General features: G+C 37.5%; 2 protein-coding genes across 2 annotated transcripts in view; both read right to left on the reverse strand.

The window, feature by feature from the left end:
- LOC131597582 (uncharacterized) overlaps window positions 1–22,580 on the reverse strand; it is a 46,454-nt gene extending 23,874 nt beyond the window's left edge. The window contains exon 1 of the mRNA XM_058870272.1: window positions 22,328–22,580. Coding sequence (XP_058726255.1) covers window positions 22,328–22,580 — 253 coding nt within the window. The remainder of the gene's footprint in view (window positions 1–22,327) is intronic.
- Window positions 22,581–22,592: 12 nt separating this feature from the next.
- Window positions 22,593–23,899, reverse strand: LOC131597583 (uncharacterized). The gene is made up of 3 exons (XM_058870273.1): window positions 23,780–23,899; window positions 23,271–23,681; window positions 22,593–22,865 (listed from the first exon to the last, which is right to left on the reverse strand). Exons 1-3 carry the CDS (start codon window positions 23,897–23,899, stop codon window positions 22,593–22,595), a joined length of 804 nt encoding a protein of 267 aa, XP_058726256.1.
- Between the last annotated feature and the right edge of the window lie 373 nt (window positions 23,900–24,272).

Genomic DNA, 24,272 nt, shown 5'->3' on the forward strand with positions numbered 1-24,272 from the left:
TTGCAAGCTGTTATGTTGGCTATTATCCCATCAAAGTGATCAACAGTCACATCATGATCTACAAAAGCTTGATCCAAAACTCTCATCAGGGCTTCCCTGTGGGCTTCTGAATTCAACAGCAATGAAAGTATTGAGATTTTTGAAGGAGTCTGCATAAGCTGATCCACAATCTTGTATTCACTTCTTTTGATAAGCTTCAAAATTTCATCAAAGTCAGGATTGACATTGGTTCCACTGGATTGACCAACATCAGTGTTTGTATTACTGACAGGAGTTTCCACAGGATTTCCTACTGGAACATTGGCAGGATTTTGTCCGGTCGCAGGGGCAACAGGTTGCTTCGGAGGTAATGGAGTATACACACGTCCACTTCTTGTTACTCGACTCACATCAGCGATGTTCACGACAGATGAAAGAGTAGGTAAAGGAACTTCTTGTCCATTCTTTATCATTGTGGCATTGTAGTTGTATGGAACTGCCTTGTCAGAGTCATAGGGAACAGGTCCAGGTAGACAAATGATCAAAGGAGCAACAGGAACCTTCGGCTTGTTATAAGTAACTTCCATGCGCTCAGGCATGTTGAAATGAGGAACGATGACGTTAACTGTAGGCATTTCCGAGTTGATATCTGAGACTAAAAGCTCATGCGGATAGCATCCTATCATGTTAACTTCATTTTCATTCCTATTTCTGTAGATCTCAATAGTACCATTATCCAACAGTACTTGGAGATCTCTTCTCACAATCGAACATCCGTGAGGATCTACACAACATATTCTACAGGAACCATATTGATGCTGGCGAAAATTCTGCCCCCGACAAAGAGTGGCGTGCATTTGTACCAAATCTGCTCTTGAGAAGTTGATATTACAGACTCGGTATTGGCCAGGACATCCATATACCATGTTTACAACATGCCCTCCATGATTGGGCAGTGGATTTGCTTGCACATTAGGATTCAAATTTCTGAAAGAGAGGAGATTAGATCTTACCAACCTCTGAACTTCATGTTTCAAAGCTATGCAATGCTCAAGATCATGGCCAGGTGCTCCTTGATGATAAGGGCATGAGACCTCAGCTTTGTACCACCATGGTAGTTTCTCAGGTACGGGTGGTGGTGCTTTAGTCTGAACAAGACCCCTTTCAATCAAAGAAGGGTACAATTCTGTGTAAGTCATTGGAATCGGATCAAACTGTGGAGCTCTTTGTACACGATTCTGATTATTGTTAAACTGCTGAGCCTGTTGTCGAGGCTGTTGTTGTTGAAACTGCGGAGTAAATCCCGGATTCGGTGTTGTATTAACATTAACGGCTGGTGCGATAGCAGCTACCTGTCGTTGACGATTGACATTTCCTCTTGGCTTTCCTTGGGATACCATGTCAACACTTTGTTCTTTCTTCTTTGGGAAACCACTTCCAAACTTTTTGGTTCCGCTTGAAGATCCACCTTCTTTAGTTAGACGTCCGGTTCGGACTCCTTCTTCTAGACGCATCCCCATGTTTACCATTTCGGTGAAATCACCTGGAGCACTAGCAATCATGCGTTCATAGTAAAACGGACTGAGAGTATTCAAGAAGATCTTTGTCATCTCTTTTTCTTTTAATGGTGGATTAATCTGAGCAGCAGTTTCTCTCCATCGTTGGGCATACTCTTTGAAAGTTTCATGGTCTTTCTGAGCCATGGATCGAAGCTGATCTCTGTCTGGAGCCATATCTGAGTTATACTTGTATTGTCGGACAAAGGCCTCACCTAAGTCATTGAAAGTTCGAATATTGGTGCTATCCAAACCTGTGTACCACTTCAGTGCGGCACCAGTCAAACTGTCTTGAAAGTAATGGATAAGCAACTGATGATTATCTGCATAAGTAGACATCTTCCTGGCATACATCACAAGATGACTTTGTGGGCAAGAACTTCCTTTGTATTTCTCAAAGTCTGGGACCTTGAACTTGGCTGGTATTTGTACACTGGGAACCAAACATAGCTCCTGGGCATTCTTTCCAAACAAATCTTTTCCACGAATAGCTTTGACTTCCAGCTGAATCTTGTTGAACTGCTCTTGGAGATCTCCTACAAGATTACGCTGATTTGTGCTATCACCTTGATCATGATAAATCTCATTGCCATCATAAGGAACAGTGTGGACCGTAGGAGTCGGAACTGTCATAGTGGGCTGAGAAAGTGCCATAGTGACTTGAGAAAAAGTTACCCCCTGATTTGGAGTAAACTGTGAACTTTGTGCAGCAGGCGCTTCAGTTGTAGCTGTTTGAACCCCAGAGAAATTATGGCGAAATCCTGTACCAAAGCTGAAAGGCGTGCCCCAACCTTCTGGCATGGAGAAAGATGGAATGCCGAATGCAACCGTAGAAACTGGAGTAGTGACCTCAGATGTTACTGTTGCTTGACTGTTGGGTGGCGGCGGCTGATTCTGTGCGGCCATTAAGGAGTCAACCAGAGTAGTGAGACTTTCCAACTTTTCCTGAAGGGTGGTCACCGTACCACGAAGCTCAATATTCTCTTGTTCAGAGTGTTCCATTACTCTTCTTCTGTTTGAACGAGTATTGTATCTGTGATCTGATTGTGAGCGTGGTCGAGACACTTTGAGACGCGACAGCTTGACGATCTATTGGAGAAAGATCCAAAAGATAAGACTCTAGACAACAGACTCGATATGCAGAATGATGTATGCAAAAAGAAGTTTATGATTTTTCCAAACATTTTAAAGATTATTTCCTTTGCAAACATTTGAACACAAACTATTCTTTTATTCATTCATTTTTTATTACAATAATGGGAAATGTTACAACATTGGAGCGTAGCTCCTTACAGAATCAAATGATACATGAAAATTTAAATAAATCCTAAGCATCTTCATCAGACGAAGAACCAAATGCATTGTGCAACTTGAGCTTCATGATTTCTTTCCCATAGCGAGCTTTCAACTCGGCCTTTTCAGCTCTCAGCTTGTCAACCACATTCTTCCAATTGTCAGGTATCGGAGCGTTGCTTGTTGAGCCTTCAAGCTTTTTCTTGCTTTCTTTGATGTATCTTCTGATTGCGGCATCTTTCCGACGGATCTTCTCATCTTTGTTCATGAGCCATCCATCCTGATAATAGAGAGTTTCTTCGTGTTCTTTCACTTGTTTCTTCAACTTTCTATTTTCCACATCAGTTCTTCGAAACTTTTCTTCCCAAGCATCTTTTTCTATCCTCATCTTGGTCAAAGTGTCTTGGTATTCCTCCATAGTGGGAATGTTGGGTCGTTGAGGCACCACAGGGAACATGGGTTTTTCATAATCATAAGGCATTTGAAACTCCCTTGCTCTTTTCCTTACCCAACAGGTGTAGGCGCTCGTAGCGATACAGTTCTTTGTCTCACCTTTTTCTTTCCATCGGATGTCGTACCAGGCTTTCACCATTTTTGTTTTCAACCCCTGGGGATCATTTCCTTCCTGATAAAAGTAACTTTCCACTGTAGGGCCAATGGGTTTAGTTGAATTTTCATACCCGAGTTGTCGTCGGGCTAGGACCGGATTGTAGTTAATTCCTCCTTGTGTACCAATGAGGGGTACGTTGGCGAATTCTCCACAGCTTTCAATGGTTTCTGTACCGCAGCGAGCCAAGGTATACCACTGAATATCATTATTAGTAAGAGACATAAGTCTTTGAGACCATCGCAAACCTTCCCGGTTTTCCGTGAAAATGGGAGACTTAGGTAAGTGCGAAACAATCCATTTAAACAACAGAGGTGCACAACATACAATAATTCCACCACCTTGGTGATTCCTATGATAGACGGAGAAATACATGTCACCAAGCAGAGTCGGAACGGGATTTCCATTCAAAAAGACCTTTATGGCATTGATATCAACGAAGTCGTCGATATTGGGAAACAGAACCAACCCATAGATGAGCAAGGCTAGTACAGCTTCAAAAGCTATCATGCTACCAGTCTCGATGAAATCAAAGGCTTTCTTTACTAGGAAGTGTGAAGTTAAACCCGGGAGGTTTCCTTTGGTAGTCCAATTACTCTCTACTTCAGACTTCTTCATGTGGATACTTGCTGCAATGACGTGTGATTTAGGAATGGCTTCCAAACCATTGAAGGGTATCTTGTCAGACACAGGAATACCTAAAAGATTGGCATATTCTTCCAAGGTCGGTACCAACTGATAGTCTGGAAAGGTAAAACACCGGTAGACGGGATCATAAAACTGAACCAGAGTTTTGAGAAGTCCTTCATCAACATGAGTGTTCAAAATAGGCAAAAGCTTTCCATGGCTTTTCCTAAAATCAGAAGGATCTTGTACAAAAGATGCTAACTCTTTCAGTCTTTCCACATTAGGCTCTTTGAAACCGTACCTCTTGGTATACCTCTTTTCCATAACTTAACCCTATAATGTTTGCAAAGAAAATTCTCTAAATTTTTGGAAAAATCATGTTTTTTTATGGAAAAAGATGGGTTTTTTAATGAATGTATGAATGCATGGATGCGTGGATGCCACATATTCAAACATGGTGAAACAAACATGGTAACGCAAACAGGGTGACGCGAACATGGTAACGCATACATGGTAACACAAACATGGTAACACAAACATGGTAACGCATAGGTTCAAAGGTCCAAAGTCACGAGCATGAGGTCAGAGAACCAAAAATGGGATAGTTCTAGTTAATCACCTGCACAACATGTTCTACTGATACGTCAGAGTCTACATTTTTCTTTCGGATATTACCGGCTTTCCACAATTAAACTCATGAGCCAGTAATATTCTCAAGAAAAACTCGTCTGAGTGTGGTTCTCCGCATGACAACTAATCCAAGTCTTCACCTGAATAGTTTCTGCACCACAACCTAATAAGGCCAGGATGGGTTGGGGTTCTACGGTCTCTCAGCTTCTACAGTTCAATGAAAGCAATAATGTCTTCGCAATTAACTCGCTAAACATATATTACAAACAAGGAACCTCCACTGAGCGGAAGGATTCTCACGTGCGCCTGCACATGACTATACCCTCCACCTAATTTCTTATGTGTACTTAATCCGGGTTAGGATTTGTCCATAATGTATCACTTGTAACAGAATCCACACAAGTAACAGAACCAAAGAATCAAACAAGAACATAATAAAAATAAAACAGATAGAAATAACCCTTTCTTTGGAAACAATAAAAAGATTTTCCCCAGTGAAGTCGCCATTTTTCTGTCGCGGGGAAAAATCGTTGTCTTTTTTTTGGGATGAGACACCTGATGCCTTCTTTGGGCTCGAGTGCTCAAAAAAATGATTTTTCTTTTGTACGGACCAAACTTTTTATTGTTTCCAAAAGAGGAAAAGGAAAAAAGTTGCAATAACCTTAAAAGTGGGGGAGAGATCTTGGGTAAGAGGGTTGGTTATACGAAGGGAAGGTATTAGCACCCAACGTATCTATAGTACTCTATAGGTTTCTTTGTTTTATTTATTCCATTCTTGAGAGGTTCTTGTGAAATAGGTGGGACCTAAGGTGTTTGTTTGATTATGCTCGCAAAGATCATCGCGATCCTCTCCATACATATCCCTTAGAGGGAATCAGAGCATCTATAGCTCGGGGTCTACGGGTGCTAAGGTTTGAATGGTTTTTTTTTGTTTTATTTTTGCTCGCCAAGGATCGACCTTGTGCCTACGTATTCTCAAAGGGATGTTGAGAAAGTCAGAGCAATCGTAGTTCCCACTTATGCTAGTGGAAGCAAAGGAAAATAGACAAATGTCGTCTAAATGCTAGATGTATCTAATCTATATCATCACATACATCTGTTTGATTTTGTTTGAAAATCTTTTCATTATAAGCCCGGGGCCATGCCACTTAGGGTGCTTAGAATGATAAAGATGTTTTTGTTGTTTAACCAGCCTTGTGGCAAAAACTTTCAATGAAGTCAGCCTTGTGACAAAAACTTTGATTAATCAGCCAGCCTTGTGGCAAAAGTTTCAATGAAGTCAGCCTTGTGACAAAAACTTTGATTAATCATCCAGTACGGTGGTAAAACAGTTTGATTGATTAGCCAGCCTTGTGGCAAAAAGAAAGTTGGATTGATTAGCCAGCCTTGTGGCAAAAAAGTTTGATTGATTGATTGATTGTTTGTGATGATATAGAAGAGATACTCCTATCATAGAGATGATAAATGTCTAATCTCCTAGGGTATTTGATTTGGATATTGGGGATGCTTATAAGAAGCCCGTGGGTCCTTGTACGAAGCCCAAGAGGAGGCTATCCGAGGGTCCTTGCATTGTAAGCCCAAGAGGAGGCTATGGGAGGGACAATCGAGGGTCCTTGCATTGTAAGCCCAAGAGGAGGCTATGGGAGGGTCACTCGTTTGTACAAAGCCCAAGGGGAGGCATGGTATAGTTGGTCTGAGCTCTTAGAGCGATTTCACCGGGAAACCATACTCTATGTCCTAACCTAAACTAGTGGAGATTCTTTGCACGAAGCCCAATAGGAGGCTATGGGGAACCTAGTGTTGTACTAAGTTGAACAAGCACACATATCACACATATGAACAAACATGAACAAGTATGAACAAACATGAACAGGTATGAACAATTATATATATATGACAAAGTGTGTGTATATAATGGAGTTTATGAAGGAAATATACCTGTAAGCATGATCCATTTGTATACACAGGGGCTCGGGACTCATACTCGAGGAGAGGTCCACTTGAATTTATTCAAAGCTATGTAAACAGGTATTTACAAAAAGGGCTTGGGACTTATACCTACATGGAGGCCCATGGTATATTTTTGGGAAGATTTAAAGAAACCTTCATTTTTGGTTTGTTATTCAAAGTTAAAAATCAAACTGATCGAGATATGTACAAAAGGCGTACAATGAAATACCTAATTTCATGTACTGGAATGGGTATGTACGAAAGGGCTCGGGACTTATACCTACATGGAGGCCCGTGGTATTTACAAAACATCGTTGATTGTTTTATTAACAGAGCGCGAGGTTTCGCTTTTGAAAAACTGTTTGAAGATTTGTTTGAAAAGTTTATTCTGTTTGAAGAAAAACTGTACAAAAAAGAAAAGAAATGGGACTTACACTCTCTAATATTCGAGAGGCCCCTGTTTTATTTTCATAAAACAGGGTGGATGGTTTTGAAAAAAAAGATGGTGAGATTTATTGTTTTAAAAACTGTTTGGAAGTAATTTGGAAAAAGTTTTCTGTTTAAAAAACTGTACAAAAGGAAAAGAAATGGGACTTACACTCTCTAATATTCGAGAGGCCCCTCTTCGTTTTGAAAATCATTTGATCAATTAAAAAAGTTTAATCAAAAGTTTCAAAAAGAAATGGTTTATCGTTTTTGAGAAGAAATGCGATCGCTTGTTTTAAAACGATTTGAATTTTGAAAGAAGTCAATTTAATCAAGATAAACAAAAGATTATCCTCAATTAACACTTAAATGATTAGGGTTTGCTTCAAAAAATATTTACAAGTGATTAACTTTGAAAATCAAATGAAAAATAATATTTAAAAGTATTAAAATTTCTTAAAACAAGTCATTTTAAAACTATTAAAAAATGTATCAAATAAATATTTTTTGATGATTTTTTTTGATATTCTTAAAATATGTATATTAAATAAGAAGTGTTTAAAAAATGAAGAAAAAATAAGTTGATTTGATGGGTTAAATTAATTGGTGAAGTTGTGAAGAAAATAGAGAAAAATAGTGTCAAAAAATAAGGTTTTGTCTTCACTAGGGCTTGAACCCACGCCCTGAGGTTCACTACTCAAAACAACAACCAACTGAGCTGCGCGTGCAGCTTGTTTATGATACGCTTCCATTCAATTATATTTTCAAACAAATATTTGAAATTTCCAAACCAAAAACGCGCCAAGAACACAACCCTAACTGAATTTTGAATTTCATCAAATCTGTGTTGTTTTGATCAGGTAAAGGGTCTATTCCACTTGGTTTTTCACGACGAACATGATGATGACCTTTAATTTCATTTATTTTTGCTCTAAGATGATTAATTCTCTGATGAACACGAAGAACCCTAATATGACAAATCTTTGTGAAATCGTGTATGATCATGATATGATGCAATTGATTGAGGGTTATTATTCAGTGATGGTGCAGAAACAAGATAGTATGGCAGTTTTTCATTTATGATGCATGTATGATAGAGTTTGAAGTTCAAGAGAGCTTACCTTAAAAATGTCAAAACTGGAAATCGAATTCTGCAAATGAGGGATTCCAGATGTTGTTTCTTGATCTGAACACCTTCAGTGGACCTTATGGAACATGTTTGAAGTCTTGGAATGAACTGAGAACCTCTTGATCAGTTTGTGGCACCCGATCTGCAGAGCTATGGTGTGAGAATCGAATCTGATGATTTTGATGTTACAGATCATATGTGAGTGTTTGGATCATTCATATGAAGTATATGGAAGGTGTTAGAAGTGATAGTTTGAACAGAAATGGCCTGGATTTGATTTTGGCATGATAAGGCTAGTGTTATGCATATTTGGGAAGTGAGGTAGTGATTCTGAGTTTTAGGTGTTTTTGGGGTGTATGGATGGATCAAACACATCCCATATGATGTTTGTGGCTTGTTAGAACCCTCACTTTGCTCAGAAATTGCAAGAGATGGAAATTGCAATTCTTCCTCTTTGAAACTCATGAAACTTGCAACTTAAGAAAGAAGAAAGAAAACCTATGATTATGAGGTTTTGGTGTGATTTGAAGAGTGGAAATGACCTCTATTTATAGGCCAAAGAGTCTGAATGAAGAGCTTTGCAACTTGCTTAAAGAAGTGATGATTTGGCTTAAGGGATAAAGTGGAATCTTTCACATTAAATGCAAATGGTTAAAGTAACTAAACCATGGTTATTTTGGCCAAGCTTCTTATCTCTTTCCTATCTGATCTTAAACCAGAAAATATCTCTCAATTATTGCTTCTATGCATCATTACTTGGTCCATTTGGCAATTTGGTTCATAACTTAGTGAAAATGTCTTGAAATTTCAAGTGAAAATGATCACTAAATGCATAATTCAAAACCATAGCTACACTCCATATTTTTTCATGCTCTTGGACATTTTGGAAAGCTCATGTTACACACTTCAAAACCCTAGTTGAAAGTTTCTTCAAGACCTTTAAGGAAATGGGTGAAAAAGATCCATGAACTTTGAAGAAAATGAGATTTCAAGTGATGTTTTCAAAAAGTACCAACTTTGAAGCACCATATCTCTTAAATGGTTGATCTTATGGAAAAATTTTATATGTGTCAAAGTTGTTTATTGGATCAAAATCTACAACATTCATGTTGGAAGTTTTTTTCAGTTTGTAGGTGAAATTTTGAGAAATTCCCTTCCAAAGTTTGGAAAAAACTATTGAAAAACACTTAGAAAATTTTCTAAGTATGAAAAGTCAAACTTTTGACTTTTGATTCTTGATTGATTTTCTTGATTTTCCTTGATCAAATGACTTCTCATATCATATATTGATGATTTAAAACTTCAAAAGTCATGGTTGACCAAAATTCCCCAAAAGTCAATGGTGATCTTGTACAGTTGACTTTTTCAGACGAATCGCGTTTCTGGAGATTTCAAGTGAAACAAGCTATCCTCATCAAATGAATAGTATGAATGGATCATATTGAGGTATTAGAGGATATTGAGCCATGGTTTGAGTTGTGGCACCATGTCCTGATTAAAAAGTCAGTTGTTCAGTGAATTAGGTCAAAAACCCTAATTGTCGACCTGATGAAATTGATGCCTGTAGGTCTTGAATTGAGATGTAATTTCCATTGTATATTGTCATAGGGATTATTTGAGGATGATTGAAACCTTTGATTGACTTCCTGGGGGTTTTTAGGGTTTCCCAAATGTGATCCCTGATTTCAGTCCCTGATAGTTCAAAAACCCTGATCTGAGGATTTGTCTGATCAATCTTTGTATAGGAGATGTTCTGAGCCAATGGATTAGGTCAAAATGATGCACTTGGGGTCTTGAGGTCATGTCCCAAGTCATTAGGTCAAATTCTGAGCAAAAGTCAGGAGTATGCTGTCTTCAGTCAAAACCCTAATTCAGTCGATTCAAAGTCTTTGAGCTTGTTGAAATGAATCTCTGAGGACCAAATGTTGATTGTTGATGAAGATAGTTCTTTTGAGATGAAGGGAGAACAAAACCCTAATTGATTGTTACTTGTACTGATGAGTGGTTTCCTGATTAAACCCTGCTAAGCACAAGTAGCAAACACAAGCTATGCAATTTGTTAGAGATGCAAATGATGCATATGCAATGATATGAGGTGGTATCTTAGGTCAAAAATTGGGGTATGACACATCCATCAGAAGATCCCATAAGTCACCATCCAGACCAAGGAAGTAACTTTCAAGTTTATCTTTCCAGTATTCAAAGTTTTCACCATCAAATACTGGTGGTCTAGTATAACCATTGTTACCATTTCCATTGTATTGCTCAGCAAATCCAGATGTAGATGTAGGGTTAAGTTCTTCACCAGCCATCTTTTACTGAAGCGTTTTTCTCTTCCTGAATCTTTTCTAAACAAGGTTAAGTGCTTGCACCTTAGAACCGGCGCTCTGATGCCAATTGAAGGATAGAAAAACACTTAGAAAGGGGGGGTTTGAATAAGTGTAGCTTTAAAACTAGTAAGATAAAAACTATTTGCACAATGATTTTTATCCTGGTTCGTTGTTAACTAAACTACTCCAGTCCACCCCCTTGGAGTGATTTACCTCACTTGAGGATTTAATCCACTAATCACACTTGATTACAATTGTTTTCCACTTAGAAACACTCTAAGTCTTCTAGAGTATCCTGATCACAACTTGATCACTCTAGGAACAAACTGCTTAGTCAACTGCTAAGACTTGCTAGAGTATACTGATCAACAACCTGATCACTCTAGTTCTTACAACTTAATGTAAACAAATTCTTTTAAGAATTACAATGCTTCTTATAAAGCTATTATCACAACTGTGATTTTCTCTTAAGTTTAAGCTTAAATCTCACAAAGATATTACAACAACAATGTAGTGAGGTTGATGATGAAGTTTGAGAGCTTTTGAATTTGACAGCATTTCTGTATAATGCGCAAGTGTTGTGTTTAGCTTCTCATCAGAACTTCATATTTATAGGCACTTAAGAAGATGACCGTTGGGAGCATTTAATGCTTTGCGTAATCCGTACAGCATAGCATTTAATGTTTCACTCTTTTGTCAACTACCTCGAGCCTTGTTTCTGCTGTGTCTACTGACGTTGCCTTTAATAGCTTCTAACATTCCTTTTGTCAGTCAGCATAGCCTGCCATCTTGTACTTGCTTCTGATCTGATGTTTGTGTAAACAACGTTTGAATATCATCAGAGTCAAACAGCTTGGTGCAGAGCAACTTCTTGTCTTCTGACCTTGAAGTGCTTCTGAGCGTGATACCATGAGAACTTCAGTGCTTCTGCTTCTGATCTCAAGTTCTTCTGATGCTTCCATAGACCCATGTTCTGATTCTGCTTGACCATCTTCTGATGTCTTGCCAGACCATGTTCTGATGTTGGATGCTGAACCTTCTGAGTCAGTGCTTCTTGCGCTGATTTTGTGCATACTCTTTATATAATTCTTGAAATGGAAATTGCATAGTATTAGAGTACCACATTATCTCATACAAAATTCATATGCTTGTTATCATCAAAACTAAGAATATTGATCAGAACAAATCTTGTTCAAACAACGGTCTAACCGAAGAAGAAACCAACACTTGACATTAAGAGTCAAGGTAGATTTCCCATCCTTTGGACTATCAACACTAAGCCAACACATTACCAATTGGGTATCCAGATGAACTTATTATCTTTAGTACCACGTTGCATTAAGCGCATTAAAATTCTGACGAAAATCGGACAGAGTAATGGCTGTTTTCGGGTAAAATCCTTATCACAACACATTGGAAATAACCATCAAGGCCTTTCAAGGAAATACCTGCACACACAAACAGACAACAATCCAATGCCAGACAGAATAGCGACAGAGTAACAACAGAATAATAGGGTCCAGAGGTACTAAGTCCAAAAGTCCAAGTCTCTAAAATGCTCGGGATAGTAACCAATAGTCCATAGGGCCTTAGGTGTTTTTTAGATTTTTGTTATTTATTCGTGTTTTAGCACAAAAATAGAGTATGGTCCAAGTGGACAAAAAGAAAATAGCAGAAACATAAACAAAACGTCCAAATACACAAAGAGAAAATAACAGAATGTAAACGTCCAAATGGACAAAGAGAAAATGGTGGAAACATAAACATGATGAAATGATAAAATAAAGCATAAAACGAGAAATAAAGAGCAATATAATAAAGTGCGGAAATTAAGGTCAATTGATAGATGTTTAAGATAACCATCTTGAAACTTGTCAAGTATGTTATCAAAGTTAGTAATAAAGATCGATGGTGAGTGAAGGATGTTCTTAGATTTAAATTCAATGGAAATTTATTAGAAGCTTGATAAAATCATAGCGACTACACAATAAACTTTCATAAGTCTTAAATCAACCGCATACAATTCTCTTCCATGTTTAATCTTTTTTTATTCGGGACACGAAAAGAAAATAGGCAGCGATCTAGTCTTTACCAATAATCCATAAGAATTCTCAAGGTATTAAGACTTTCTTCGATCAAAAGAAAAAGAAATAAAAGATGGAACCACATTCAAAAGCTCATTTCATCCATAATTTCAATCACTTAATATTGCGGATTTGGATTCTCATCCTATCGACGCCCTAAGTCCATTAATATTAGAGAGAAATCAGGCCTCTAACTTGTGTTTCATAGAAAATATCAAAAGAATGAAGTAGAAGAAGACTTAGAACCAAAAACAAGTCAAAAATAGAAAGAAAAAAACATTCTGCCTCACTGGAAATCGAATTCCCTCTGTAGGAAATCGATTTCCTGCTTACAGACTTAAAATCTGGCGCCAAAAACAGAGTGGAAATCGATTTCCCTCTGTAGGAAATCGATTTCCTGCACGCAGTTTTCAAAAAAATAGCATATAGAAGCATAAAATCTTGTCTAGGCAAAAACACAAACACCTTATGATCTCATATATCAATGTGCAAGAATTTTCCATCAAATCTTCACCAAATGACACCAATATAGCATCAATGATGCATCACACACAAACACAAAAGAATCACATAGTGAAAGATGAAAAAGGATTTAGAAATTTACCAAATATTGAACAAAACTTGGATCTACTTAAAGAACAACCAACACAAATCTTGATCTCTCAAAAATTGAAGAAAAAAGTGAGATGGATGATGGTTTAGCTCAAAGTTAGTGAGGTTCAAGATGTAACTCACTTACTTTATGAAAGAAAAAGATAGCTTTGAGTGAATTTGGTAGGGATGAGGAGAGAAATTGCAAGAGTTTATTTGGCTATTCAAGCTTGTGAAATGAAGAGGTAGAGGCCTCTATTTATAGAATTGGAGGTGGAGGTATGGGCAATTTGGTCAATGTTCATTTGGTAATTAACTTGTGTTTAATTTGGTAAAGTGGGGTTAAAGTGATGTTAATGAAAGAAATTAATTTATGATGAGGTGGAGTATTGGTAAATGACAAAGAATAATCAAGGAAAATGTATTTAGTGCCAATATGATGTCATGCTTCCCTCTTTTTTCAAATTTCGTTTCTGGAAATCGATTTCCCATATGTGTAAATCGATTTCCACAACCAAATTTTCAAAAATTCCTTTTCTTGCACTGTTTTTATTTTTGCCCGATCTTTTACCTCATGATGTTGATCTTGATTGGTGATTGAAATGCAAATGATGTATGATCTTAGGGTCAAAATTTGGGGTATGACAGATGCCCTTATTTAAGTTTCTTCTATCAAGAGATGTGAGGGTTAAATTCCTTAGTTCGACGTATTTGAAGATGCTTAAATATAAAACACACAATTTTTGAACCTAAGGTATGTTGTGATGCTAATGGATGCATCAAGTATGATTATGAAATAGAGGGAAATATAACACCATTGGTGAGATAAGAAAGGACTCCACTGGGGAAAAGGTATGTGTCATCCAGGAATAAAACTTAGACTTCACAGGAGAAAGAGACAGTCAACAAAAGCTTTCAAGAGTAAAACATGAAGGGAATTCTGGACAGAAAATCAACAGAGACATTCAGAAAGAAATCATAGGAACCCACATAAAAAGTCATTCAAGAGTAAAACGAAAATGAATTTGGAAAGGAAGATGAATCAACAGAAACAGTCAAGGGTAAAACATGATTGAACAACATCATAGGCAATCAAGAATAAAACATGATTGAATAACATCAGGGACAATCAAGACTAAAACATGATTGAACAACATCAGGGACAATCAAGACTAAAACATGATTAAACAACATCATAGACAATAAACACTAAAATATGATTGAATAACATCAGGGACAATCAAGACTAATACATGATTGAACAACATCATAGGCAGTCAAGAATAAAACATGATTGAATAAGATCGGGGACAATCAAGACTAAAACATGATTGAACAGCACAGGCAATCAAGAGTAAAACATGATTGGTCAACATCAAGGGAAATCAAGAGTAAAACATGATTGGGCTCAGAGACATTCAAGAATGACATTGAATGAGGTGAAAATCACTTTAATGGGGATTATGACATCCAATTATTGGTTTTGGATGGAAGGGCAAAAGTTCTGGAAAAACATCAGAACAAGCAAGACATATCCGGGAGAACATCGGATAGATAAAGACAAACTGGATCAAAAGGATAAATCTGCTTTGGTAGGTACCATGTAAGTTGGACTTTGATCTCAAGGTAAGATGTTGATAGCAACAGGACCTCGGAACGACGCAAATGGGCATGAATTTTACTTTTATGCATGTGTTAAATTTTTCTATGCATGATATATGATTAATGCAATGCAATTATTGGTGACAACAGATGGAGACTCTATTGTGAAGCAAGATCGAAACTTTGATTCCTTAACACGAGAACTCTGCCAACTCTGCTTAGGAAGAAGATGATTAAACAAACTTCTATCACATTTGTAGCTGTATCAAACTGATGATCCTTTGAGAAGGACTGATGAAATGCTCGGGGATTGCTGAAGAAGATTGCCCCTGACTCACTAATTGTTGCAAGTCAGCTGATCATGGCTTCAGCTGAACTGTACTGGGGACGACGGATCATGGCTTCAGTTCTTAAATGACTGTTAGGAAAGCTTGCCCCTATATAAGTCTTGAAAGGATATTCTGATCAACAAATCTTGACTGAACATCTGAACAACAGGATCTTGAAATATCATGCCCCTGATAGGATCACTAATCAAGTTTCTCGACTGTTTGAACTTCCTGAAATATGGGTGCTTACTTTCAAATAAAATGTTCATTCAAGAATGGTAATTTTAATGCAATGCTCAAAACATATTTAGCAATCAACATATTTATAGGAAAGATGTTATATATGTAAAGAAAATAGAATCACTGGTCAAAACACAAAGGTTGAGAAATTCAAAGTGAAAGATAAAGCAAAGATATGGTATCAAAACAAATGATTGGAAATCTCATGGGAGTCAGCTTACGCAACATTGTGGTAGTATGCTTTCAAAATAAGCCGTGCTTTAATTATGTCTTTTAAAGGTTGTAACGTGGCCAGGTTCACGGTTTCAGAAACAAAGGATATAAGGCTCAAAATTTGATTGTGCCTGCCCCATCTTCGTGATAATCTCTAGTCCTAATCTCAGTAAATTCAAACTATGCATTTAAGTTCCAAGAGACTTCTGGAATTGCACCTTTTGATATCGTTGATGGCTCACAAGCAAAGAGAACTTTTGAGATGGCAGTCACTTCTTCCTTTTTATTGTCACAACATTTTGTTGTTCAGGAATTTATTGACTTCTCTTTTTTCATCTTTTTTCTTTTCATATCCCTAAGTTTTGCATGAACTGTCTACTTTTGAACTTACAGTCAGCGGGATGCCTTAATTTTTGCCTAAGTCATTTTTTGTTTTGACTTAGCAGGCTTTTCTTTGTATTTTTTTTTGTACATATATTTTTTTTGAAAGATAGTGACTGCCTTGCTTAATGATTGATGAACCATCATTGACTTTTGATTGACATCTCTGACACTTATTTGATGTGTGTGGAGGAACGCTTGTGATTGAAACCTTTGTTGAAAGGTGTACTGAATGATTCTCTTAAAACAGAATGCACATCCAAATTGACTGAGAACTACCCTGCCCCAGGTTTAAAATGCGGGTTTTTTCGTACAGAAAGAAACTCCTACTTCGAAGGCTCAAAGGGGTTGACGAGGGATTAACTTCCTTATTTCTCCAGTGTTTGGGAATTGAAACAATGCCTGTACATCATCAGCAAAGTTTTATTTGAAAGCATACAGTTCAACAACTTGGGTATTTCGATGTCATCATCCTCCCTCCAATCTTTGCGTAAAACACAAGTATGATAGAGAAAGCAAAAGGAAGAAAAAGTTTTGTAAAAGAAAGCATAAACATAAACATAGTAGATGTGAATGAATTCAAAATATGTAATGCTCATTTCATTAAAATCACCATTCAGAAACAAACAAAGTCTAAAAGTAAACAGTACAATAAAAGAAATGCAAATAGTACAGAAACAAGGCCTAGTGACTAATCAGCGACGAGGATGAGCTTTCCTGTTTGATACACTGGCTTTAGGGAGAAAATTTTCTTTGACCTGTCTTTAGCCACTCTGATATGGCAAAGGATTAGTGACAACATTAGGACCAACATCCCTGAAAGAGAGCATCTTTGATCTAACCAACTCTTGAACTCTTACCTTCAAAGGGAAACATCTTTCTAAATCATGGCCTACTACACCTTGATGGAAAGGACAATGAAGATCAGATTTGAAACCTTCTGGGTGAGGATTTCGAGGAGGAGGCATATCTATTGCTGTAATCAACCCCTTCTCAACCAAAGCGGGGTATAGTTCGGTATAAGTCATGGGAATAGGATCAAAGTCGACCTATTACGAACATGATTCTGGTTAGCAGCCTGAGGTTGAGGAGCTTGAACTTGAAACATTTCAGTTAGCTTGGTGATTCCTGACTTCAATTCATACATTTCCATTCTCAATCTGACGTTGGCTCTAGTTCCGTACTTGTGTCGAGGAATCAACTTGATGGTAGACAGACAAACTCTGAAGATGGAGACAAGCAAGGATAAGTTTTCTGGACAACCTAGATGTATGTATGCAAATGATGCAATTGTTTTTGTCACTTTTTATTTATTTGATTTTCAAGGAATTCAAGTTATTAACTTGTAAACATCAAAACATGAAGGAAGACCTATGATCAAGATATTGGATCAAAGCATTGATCAAGTTATCATCAAGATCAATCATCCATTTTGGTGGATTAGGGTTTTCACCCCATCAACACCCAAGATCCATTGAGTTTGATGAAACTTATGATGTTTACAAAGAAAGACCTATGAGTTCCTTGGAAATCAAATGAATGCATGGATGAATGGTTTATGCATCAATCACAATTAGGATCACACATGGCTGCACAAACAAAGTTCAAAGGTTCAACGTTACGAGCATGGAGTCAAGGTTAAGAACCACCCTCAAAGGTATGTACTAGGGAATTTTGTACCTATCGAACGGGTTCTACAAAGGTTCCCAGAGTTTTCAATCTTCTATTGGATACTACCGGCTCGCACAATTGCTCATGGGCGCCAATAATATTCCTAAAAAGACCTCGTCTGAGCAAAGCATCGCATGTCAACAAGCTCAAATTGGTACTCGAACTTGTTTCTGCGCTACATCCTAAAAAGGCTTAGATCGGTTAAAAGGGTTCTAAGCCATTCAGCTTCTACGGACACTCACTATTGAAAGTAATAGCATTCTTACGATGGTTCGTAACAACATCTACCACCTTCCATGAGGTCTCCACTGATTGGGGTTCCGCCATACGATGCTCATGTTAAGGATCGCTCTTAACATGCAACTATTTGTCTTACCACCTCCTATCTCAATTTACTCACAAAAGTCCGGGTTAGGACTTTATCTCATCATCGAGGAACCATCGAGCACCAAAAAGGAAAAAGAAAAACACACAATAATATATACAAATAAAACACACAGATAAACAAAAATAGACTTAACACACTTATAACTGGATCCCCGGTGAAGTCGCCATTTTTTTGTAGCAGGGAAATTCTGAGAACGAAGCCATTAGATTGACTCGGCTCAATATTTCAGTGAAAGTCGCCACCGCGCTTTATTGTTTCCAAAGGAAAAGGCAAAAGAACGAAGAAAACCCAAAGTTTGTTTTTAAAAAAAAAAGAGATCTTAAGTACGGGTGTTGATTATACGAGGGGAATGTTTTAAGCACCCCTCATATTTGTGGCACTCCACAGGAACCTTCTTGAAAATCTGTGTCGTGTGTGCTAAAAAAGGGTTTGTTTTATTTTTAAAATAAGCTCGGTAAGACATTGAGCCTTGTGCCTACATACCTCCTCGGTGCAATGGAGAAGTCAGAGCTAATGTAGTTCCGCTTAAAAGGGAAAACGTTTAAAAACCGAATAAACACTTTATCATCGTCGGAGAGAAATACCCAGCCATTAATCTTGAGCATGAGAACAAATGGATTCTTTGCATCACAAACGAAAGAAGGGCTCCAACTCAGATAAAAATCAACGAGTATGCTACTAGCTCTCTTACGTGGAAAAGATTCCATTATATCAATCAATTTCAAAATCATGGGGTATCACAACTCGTTACAACAATTAATCGTGTCTAAACTTTTGAAGAAAAAGTCGTTAAGGGCAAAAGGTATTTTTAGAAAGATTTTAAAAGAGGTTTTGCAAACATAAGAAGTTTTTGGAAAAAGGGAGAAGATTTTGAAAATCTAAGAAGGGGAGGAGATGAAGAGGTTATCCTAGTGCGTAAAATAAAAGCTAAGGAAAGAAACGGTTTAACCGAAGAAGAAGCCAACACTTGACATTAATTGTCAAGGTAGATTTCCCATCCTTTGGACTATCAACACTAAGCCAACACATTACCACTTAGGGATCCAGATGAACTTATTATCTTTAGTACCACTTTTCATTAAGCGCATTAAAATTCTGACGAAAATCAGGTAGAGTAACGACTGTTTTCGGGTAAAATCCTTATCACAACGCCTTAGAATTAACCATCAAGGGCTTTCAAGGAAATACCTGCACACACAAATAGACAACAATCCAATGCCAGACAGACAGAATAACGACAGAGTAACAACAGAATAATAGGGTCCAGAGGTACTAAGTCCAAAAGTCCAAGTCTCCAAAATGCTCGGGATAGTAACCAATAGTCCATAGGGCCTTAGGTGTTTTTTAGATTTTTGTTATTTATTAGTGGTTTAGCACAAAAATAGAGTATGGTCCAAGTGGACAAAAAGAAAATAGCCAAAAAATAAATAAAACGTCCAAATAGACAAAGAGAAAATAGCGGAATGTAAACGTCCAAATGGACAAAGAGAAAATGGCGGAAACATACACATGATGAAATGATAAAATAAAGCTTAAAGCGAGAAATAAAGAGCAGTATAATAAAGTGCGGAAATTAAGGTCAATTTTTAGATGTTAAAGATAACCATCTTGAAACTTGTCAAGTATGTTATCAAAGTTAGTAATAAAGATCGATGGTGAGTGAAGGATGTTCTCAGATTTAAATTAAATGGAAATTTATCAGAAGCTTGATAAAATCATAGCGACTACAGGATAAAGTTTCATAAGTCTTAAATCAACCGCATACAATTCTCTTCCATGTTTGATCTTTTTTTTATTTGGGACATGAAATATTGCGCTATGTTAAGCATATCGCCAAGTGATTTATATAGAAATCACCAAACAACGAGGCCGGTCAAAACTTTATGTGTTAATGCATGCGAGAGAAGTGATATATAGATCACTCTCCGAAAGCAATACCGCGGAAAAAGAAAATAGATAGCGATGTAGTCTTTACCAAGAATCCATAAGAATTTTCAAGGTATTAAGACTTTCATCGATCAAAAGAAAAAGAAATTAAAGATAGAACCACATTCAAAAGCTCCTTTCATCCATAATTTCAATCACTTAATATTGCGGATTTGGATTCTCATCCTATCGACGCCCTAAGTCCATTGATATTAGAGAGAAATTAGGACTCTAACTTGTGTTTCAAAGAAAATATTAAAAGAATGGAGTAGAAGAAGAGTTAGAACCAAAAACAAGTCAAAAATAGCAAAAAAAGCATTTTGCCTCACTAGAAATCGATTTCCCTCTGTAGGAAATCGATTTCCTGCTTACAGACTTCAAATCTGGTGCAAAAAACAGAGTGGAAATCAATTTCCTTCTGTAGTAAATCGATTTCCTGCACGCAAATTTCAAAAAAATAGCATATAGAAGCATAAAATCTTGTCTAGGCAAAAACACAAACACCTTATGATCTCATATATCAATGTGCACGAATTTTCCATCAAATCTTCACCAAATGTCACCAATATAGCATCAATGATGCATCACACACAAACACAAAAGAATCACATTGTGAAAGATGAAAAAGGATGTAGAAATTTACCAAATCTTGAACAAATAATAATCAAGGAAAATGTGTTTGGTGCCAAAATAATGTCATGCTTCCCTCTTTTTTTCAAATTCCGTTTCAGGAAATCGATTTCCCATATGGGTAAATCGATTTCCACAACCAAATTTTTAAAAATTCATTTTCTTGCACTTTTTTGATTTTTGCCTGATCTTTTACCTCAAGATTGTGATCTTGATTGGTGATTAAAATGCAAATGATGTATGATTTTAGGGTCAAAAATTGGGGTATGACACTGGTGTGTTAGCCGTGCATTCGCACAGGTATTGGTGTGGACTGTGGAATTGTCACCAGTTTGTCATGGAATTTCAAACAAATTAAAAAAATCAAAATATAAATTGATAAAAGAAAGATCTGCGATGGATGAATATATTGCTGTTAATTTTATTTTTCTTTAATTTTAAAAAAATATAATAACTCATACGTTTGCACAGATTTTTGGTATTTTTCTTTAACTATTAACATATATCACAACCATTCAAAAACAGATTAAGATATCAAAAACCAACTCACAATTTCATCATCATCTTTAATTCACACCAGATTCATTACTTCCTTCATCGATTCACGCAATCACTGACGCACCAAACCGATTCAATAACGGATCGCAGAAACAACTCACAACCAATCATAACCGAGCAAAAATCTCCTCAGAACGACGGATCGCAACAAAAAATGACGTCAACTTTCAGCACACAACGGATCGAAGCATATCATATCAACATCACCTCATAACCAACGAACACAACTCAGTAGCAACGCATCTGACTTTGAAGTTTCACAACACCGCACTTCTCTTCAACACAACAACCACCGATGTGAAGATTGGAACCTATGAACAACATATAACAGATCACCAATCGCTTTCGACGAGAAGAGCCAAAAAAGTATGAGATACTCAAGAGTAAAGCATAAGAGATAATGTTAATATGATGGTGGGAACAAATACCTGGTTCCTTCACCTTAACAAATCTGACGAAAATGACTGTTGTTAGCTTAAGAACCCTAACTACAAAATCAGTACCCTAAGTTTATAAGAAAATCAAACAAAACCCATACCTTGTTAGCTTTAAAACTCATCGGTAAAAATTGATCCATTCTATAACCTGAAAATAAACACAAAATCATCAAATCAACCACAAAATTCTTAACTACAAAATCAAAACCATACCTTTCTAACCGATTAACAGAGTTTGATACCCTAAAATCTCAAACCAACCATTTCAGACACCATAAACTGTCGGAGTACATCGGCACCGTCGTAGCGAGAAGGAAGAGGGAGTCGAAGAATGAAGCTGAGAGAGAGACAGAGAGAGAGGAAAATGAATGTGAGAGGGAGAGAGAAAGAGAAGAAGGAAGAGAGGGAGTACGTCGCCACCGGCGTAGGGAGAAGGACGAGGGAGTCGGAGAATGAAGCTGAGAAAGAGAGAGAGAGGGAAAATGAACGTGAGAGAGAGAAGAAGGAAGAGAGTGATGAGAGAGAGAAAGAGGAAAAGGACGGAGAGAGAGAGAGAGAGAGAGAGAGAGAGAGAGAGAGAGAGAGAGAGAGAGAGAGAGAGAGAGTGTGTGAGTGAGAGTGAAGATAGTGAAAATTTTGAAATTTGAATTAAAGTAGACATTTTTTTTTATGGTACGATAAATTCATTCAAACCAAATAACCAAATGGTACAGCAAAAGCAGGAATCATACCTTCTTACATACAGTCTACCTTCCCTATACCCACACCTAGCAAGGTTATGAGCAATAACGTTTTGAGTTCTAGGAATAAAAACAACAGAAGCACAATTAAAACTTTTACATAAGATCCTACAGGCCTCTGCAATTGATTCTAATACAACATTGTTTGAAATGTGATTTATACAGTGAACTGCATGTAAGCAATCAGACTGTAGCAAATTCGTGTCAATGTTCTTGTATTTGGCCAGGTTCAAGCACCATCGGATTGCTAGAATTTCTGCCATTTCCGCTTTTACCTATATAGCTTCTACCTTAGACGACGATAACACTATTCTATCTTCATCTCTAGTAATGCATCCAAAAGCAATGCAGCCCGCTTCGTCTACGCTAGCATCAACCTGGATGGTACAAACTTCCTGCACGTTGCTATCATTACACTCGGGAATTCTGTTTTTGATACGCTCCTCCGGGTTCCATTTGTTGAATTCGAACACAAGCTCCATCGTTATCCTTGCAACTTCCATTGGATTGAGGTCTTTCGACTGAAAAACCTTTAGGTTTCTATCCTGCTACAGATTATAAACCAACAAGCACGTAAGCTGCACAACACCTCTGTCTTTTACTGATAGGATAACTTCCAGCCAAGAATTAAGATCCATACCTGTGTGTATACGGTATCCCAGACTTGAAGAAAAGAACACTTGTCTCACGAAGTTGCAAAATAACAGAAGATGCTCAATAAATTCCACACTATTATTGCAGAAAGGGCACGATGGATCCAGAACCATACTTTTCTTCCTCAAGTTTCCCCGTGTCGGCAATATGTTTTTGAAATCTCTCCATACAAATTTTTTCTCCTTATTACTGATGGGAGGCTTCTATATGAGACTCCAGATTTTCTGATGTTAAGTATTTGAAGGTCCAGGCTGTTTGCTACCTTTCTCTCTCATGCACAAGTGATACGCTGATCTGACTGAATACTCTCCATCTTTCTCAAAATGCCATATCAGTTTGTCTTCCATATTCTGCTGTGAGATTGGAATGCTTAAGATAGACACGCTTTCATGAGGCTCGAAGTTTGTTTCAATGAGATCTTGCTTCAAGCAGCCAGTTTCCTGAACAATCAGATCCCTCACTCTTGTTTCTCCATTCACACTTCCATCATGAGTCAGCACCTTGAAACCCAAATTGTCCGGTATCCATATATCCTTTAGAATAATTACATTCTCCCCGTTTCCAATACGCCATCGAGAGCCCTTCTTAATCAGAGGTCTTGCGCTCAGTATACTGCTCCACGCGTAGCTTGGTGAATAGCTTACAGAACACTCTTCAATGTGGGATCTAGGGAAGTATTTTCCTTGTAGGACTTTCTTCACTAATGAACTCTGATTTTCCAATAGCCTCAAAATTGTTTCCCCAACAGACTTGTATTAAAGGCACTAATTCCCCTAAGTCCTAATCCTCCTTCTCTTTTTTATCTTACAAACTTTTCCCAGCCAAGCCAGTGAAGTGTTTGTTCTCCATTCCTCAATCCCCACCAGAATTTCACAACGAGGCTCTCTATCTCGTCGCATATAGCTTCCGGAAGTTTATAACAACTCATCACATAGCTGGGTATTGCTTGTGCCACTGCTTTGATCAAGACCTTCTTTCCAGCTCGAGAGACGAACTTCTACTTCCATCCTTTAATCTTTTTCCAAACCTTTTCCACAACCATGGCGAACACCTCCTTCTTCGATCTTCCGAAAATAACTGGCAGTCCTAGATACCTGGCATGGCTTTCCACTGTCTTTTCCTTCTTCGCTTACATTTCGACTAAAGGAAGCCTTCGACTTATCAATATTCACCAATTGTCTAGAACTTCATTGGTATTTCTTTAGAATTTCTAGGATATAAGAGGCTTCAGAGAGGTTTGCTCGCGCAAATAAGAGGGAATCGTCTGCAAAAAACAGATGGGAAATGCTAGGGGCTTTCTG

The sequence above is a fragment of the Vicia villosa genome, linkage group LG4 (assembly GCF_029867415.1).
Source record: "Vicia villosa cultivar HV-30 ecotype Madison, WI linkage group LG4, Vvil1.0, whole genome shotgun sequence".
Taxonomy (NCBI): Eukaryota; Viridiplantae; Streptophyta; class Magnoliopsida; order Fabales; family Fabaceae; genus Vicia; species Vicia villosa.

What these genes read in the sequence shown, in the direction of transcription:
- LOC131597583 (XM_058870273.1), bottom strand. Translation starts at nt 23,899, where the DNA reads ATGAGTTGTTATAAACTTCCGGAAGCTATATGCGACGAGATAGAGAGC. An exon ending in GGCTTGGCTGGGAAAAGTTT is followed by an intron (nt 23,682 to 23,779) that starts GTAAGATAAAAA and finishes TTGGAAAATCAG; the next exon opens with AGTTCATTAGTGAAGAAAGT. An exon ending in AGAAAGATGGAGAGTATTCA is followed by an intron (nt 22,866 to 23,270) that starts GTCAGATCAGCG and finishes TATAATCTGTAG; the next exon opens with CAGGATAGAAACCTAAAGGT.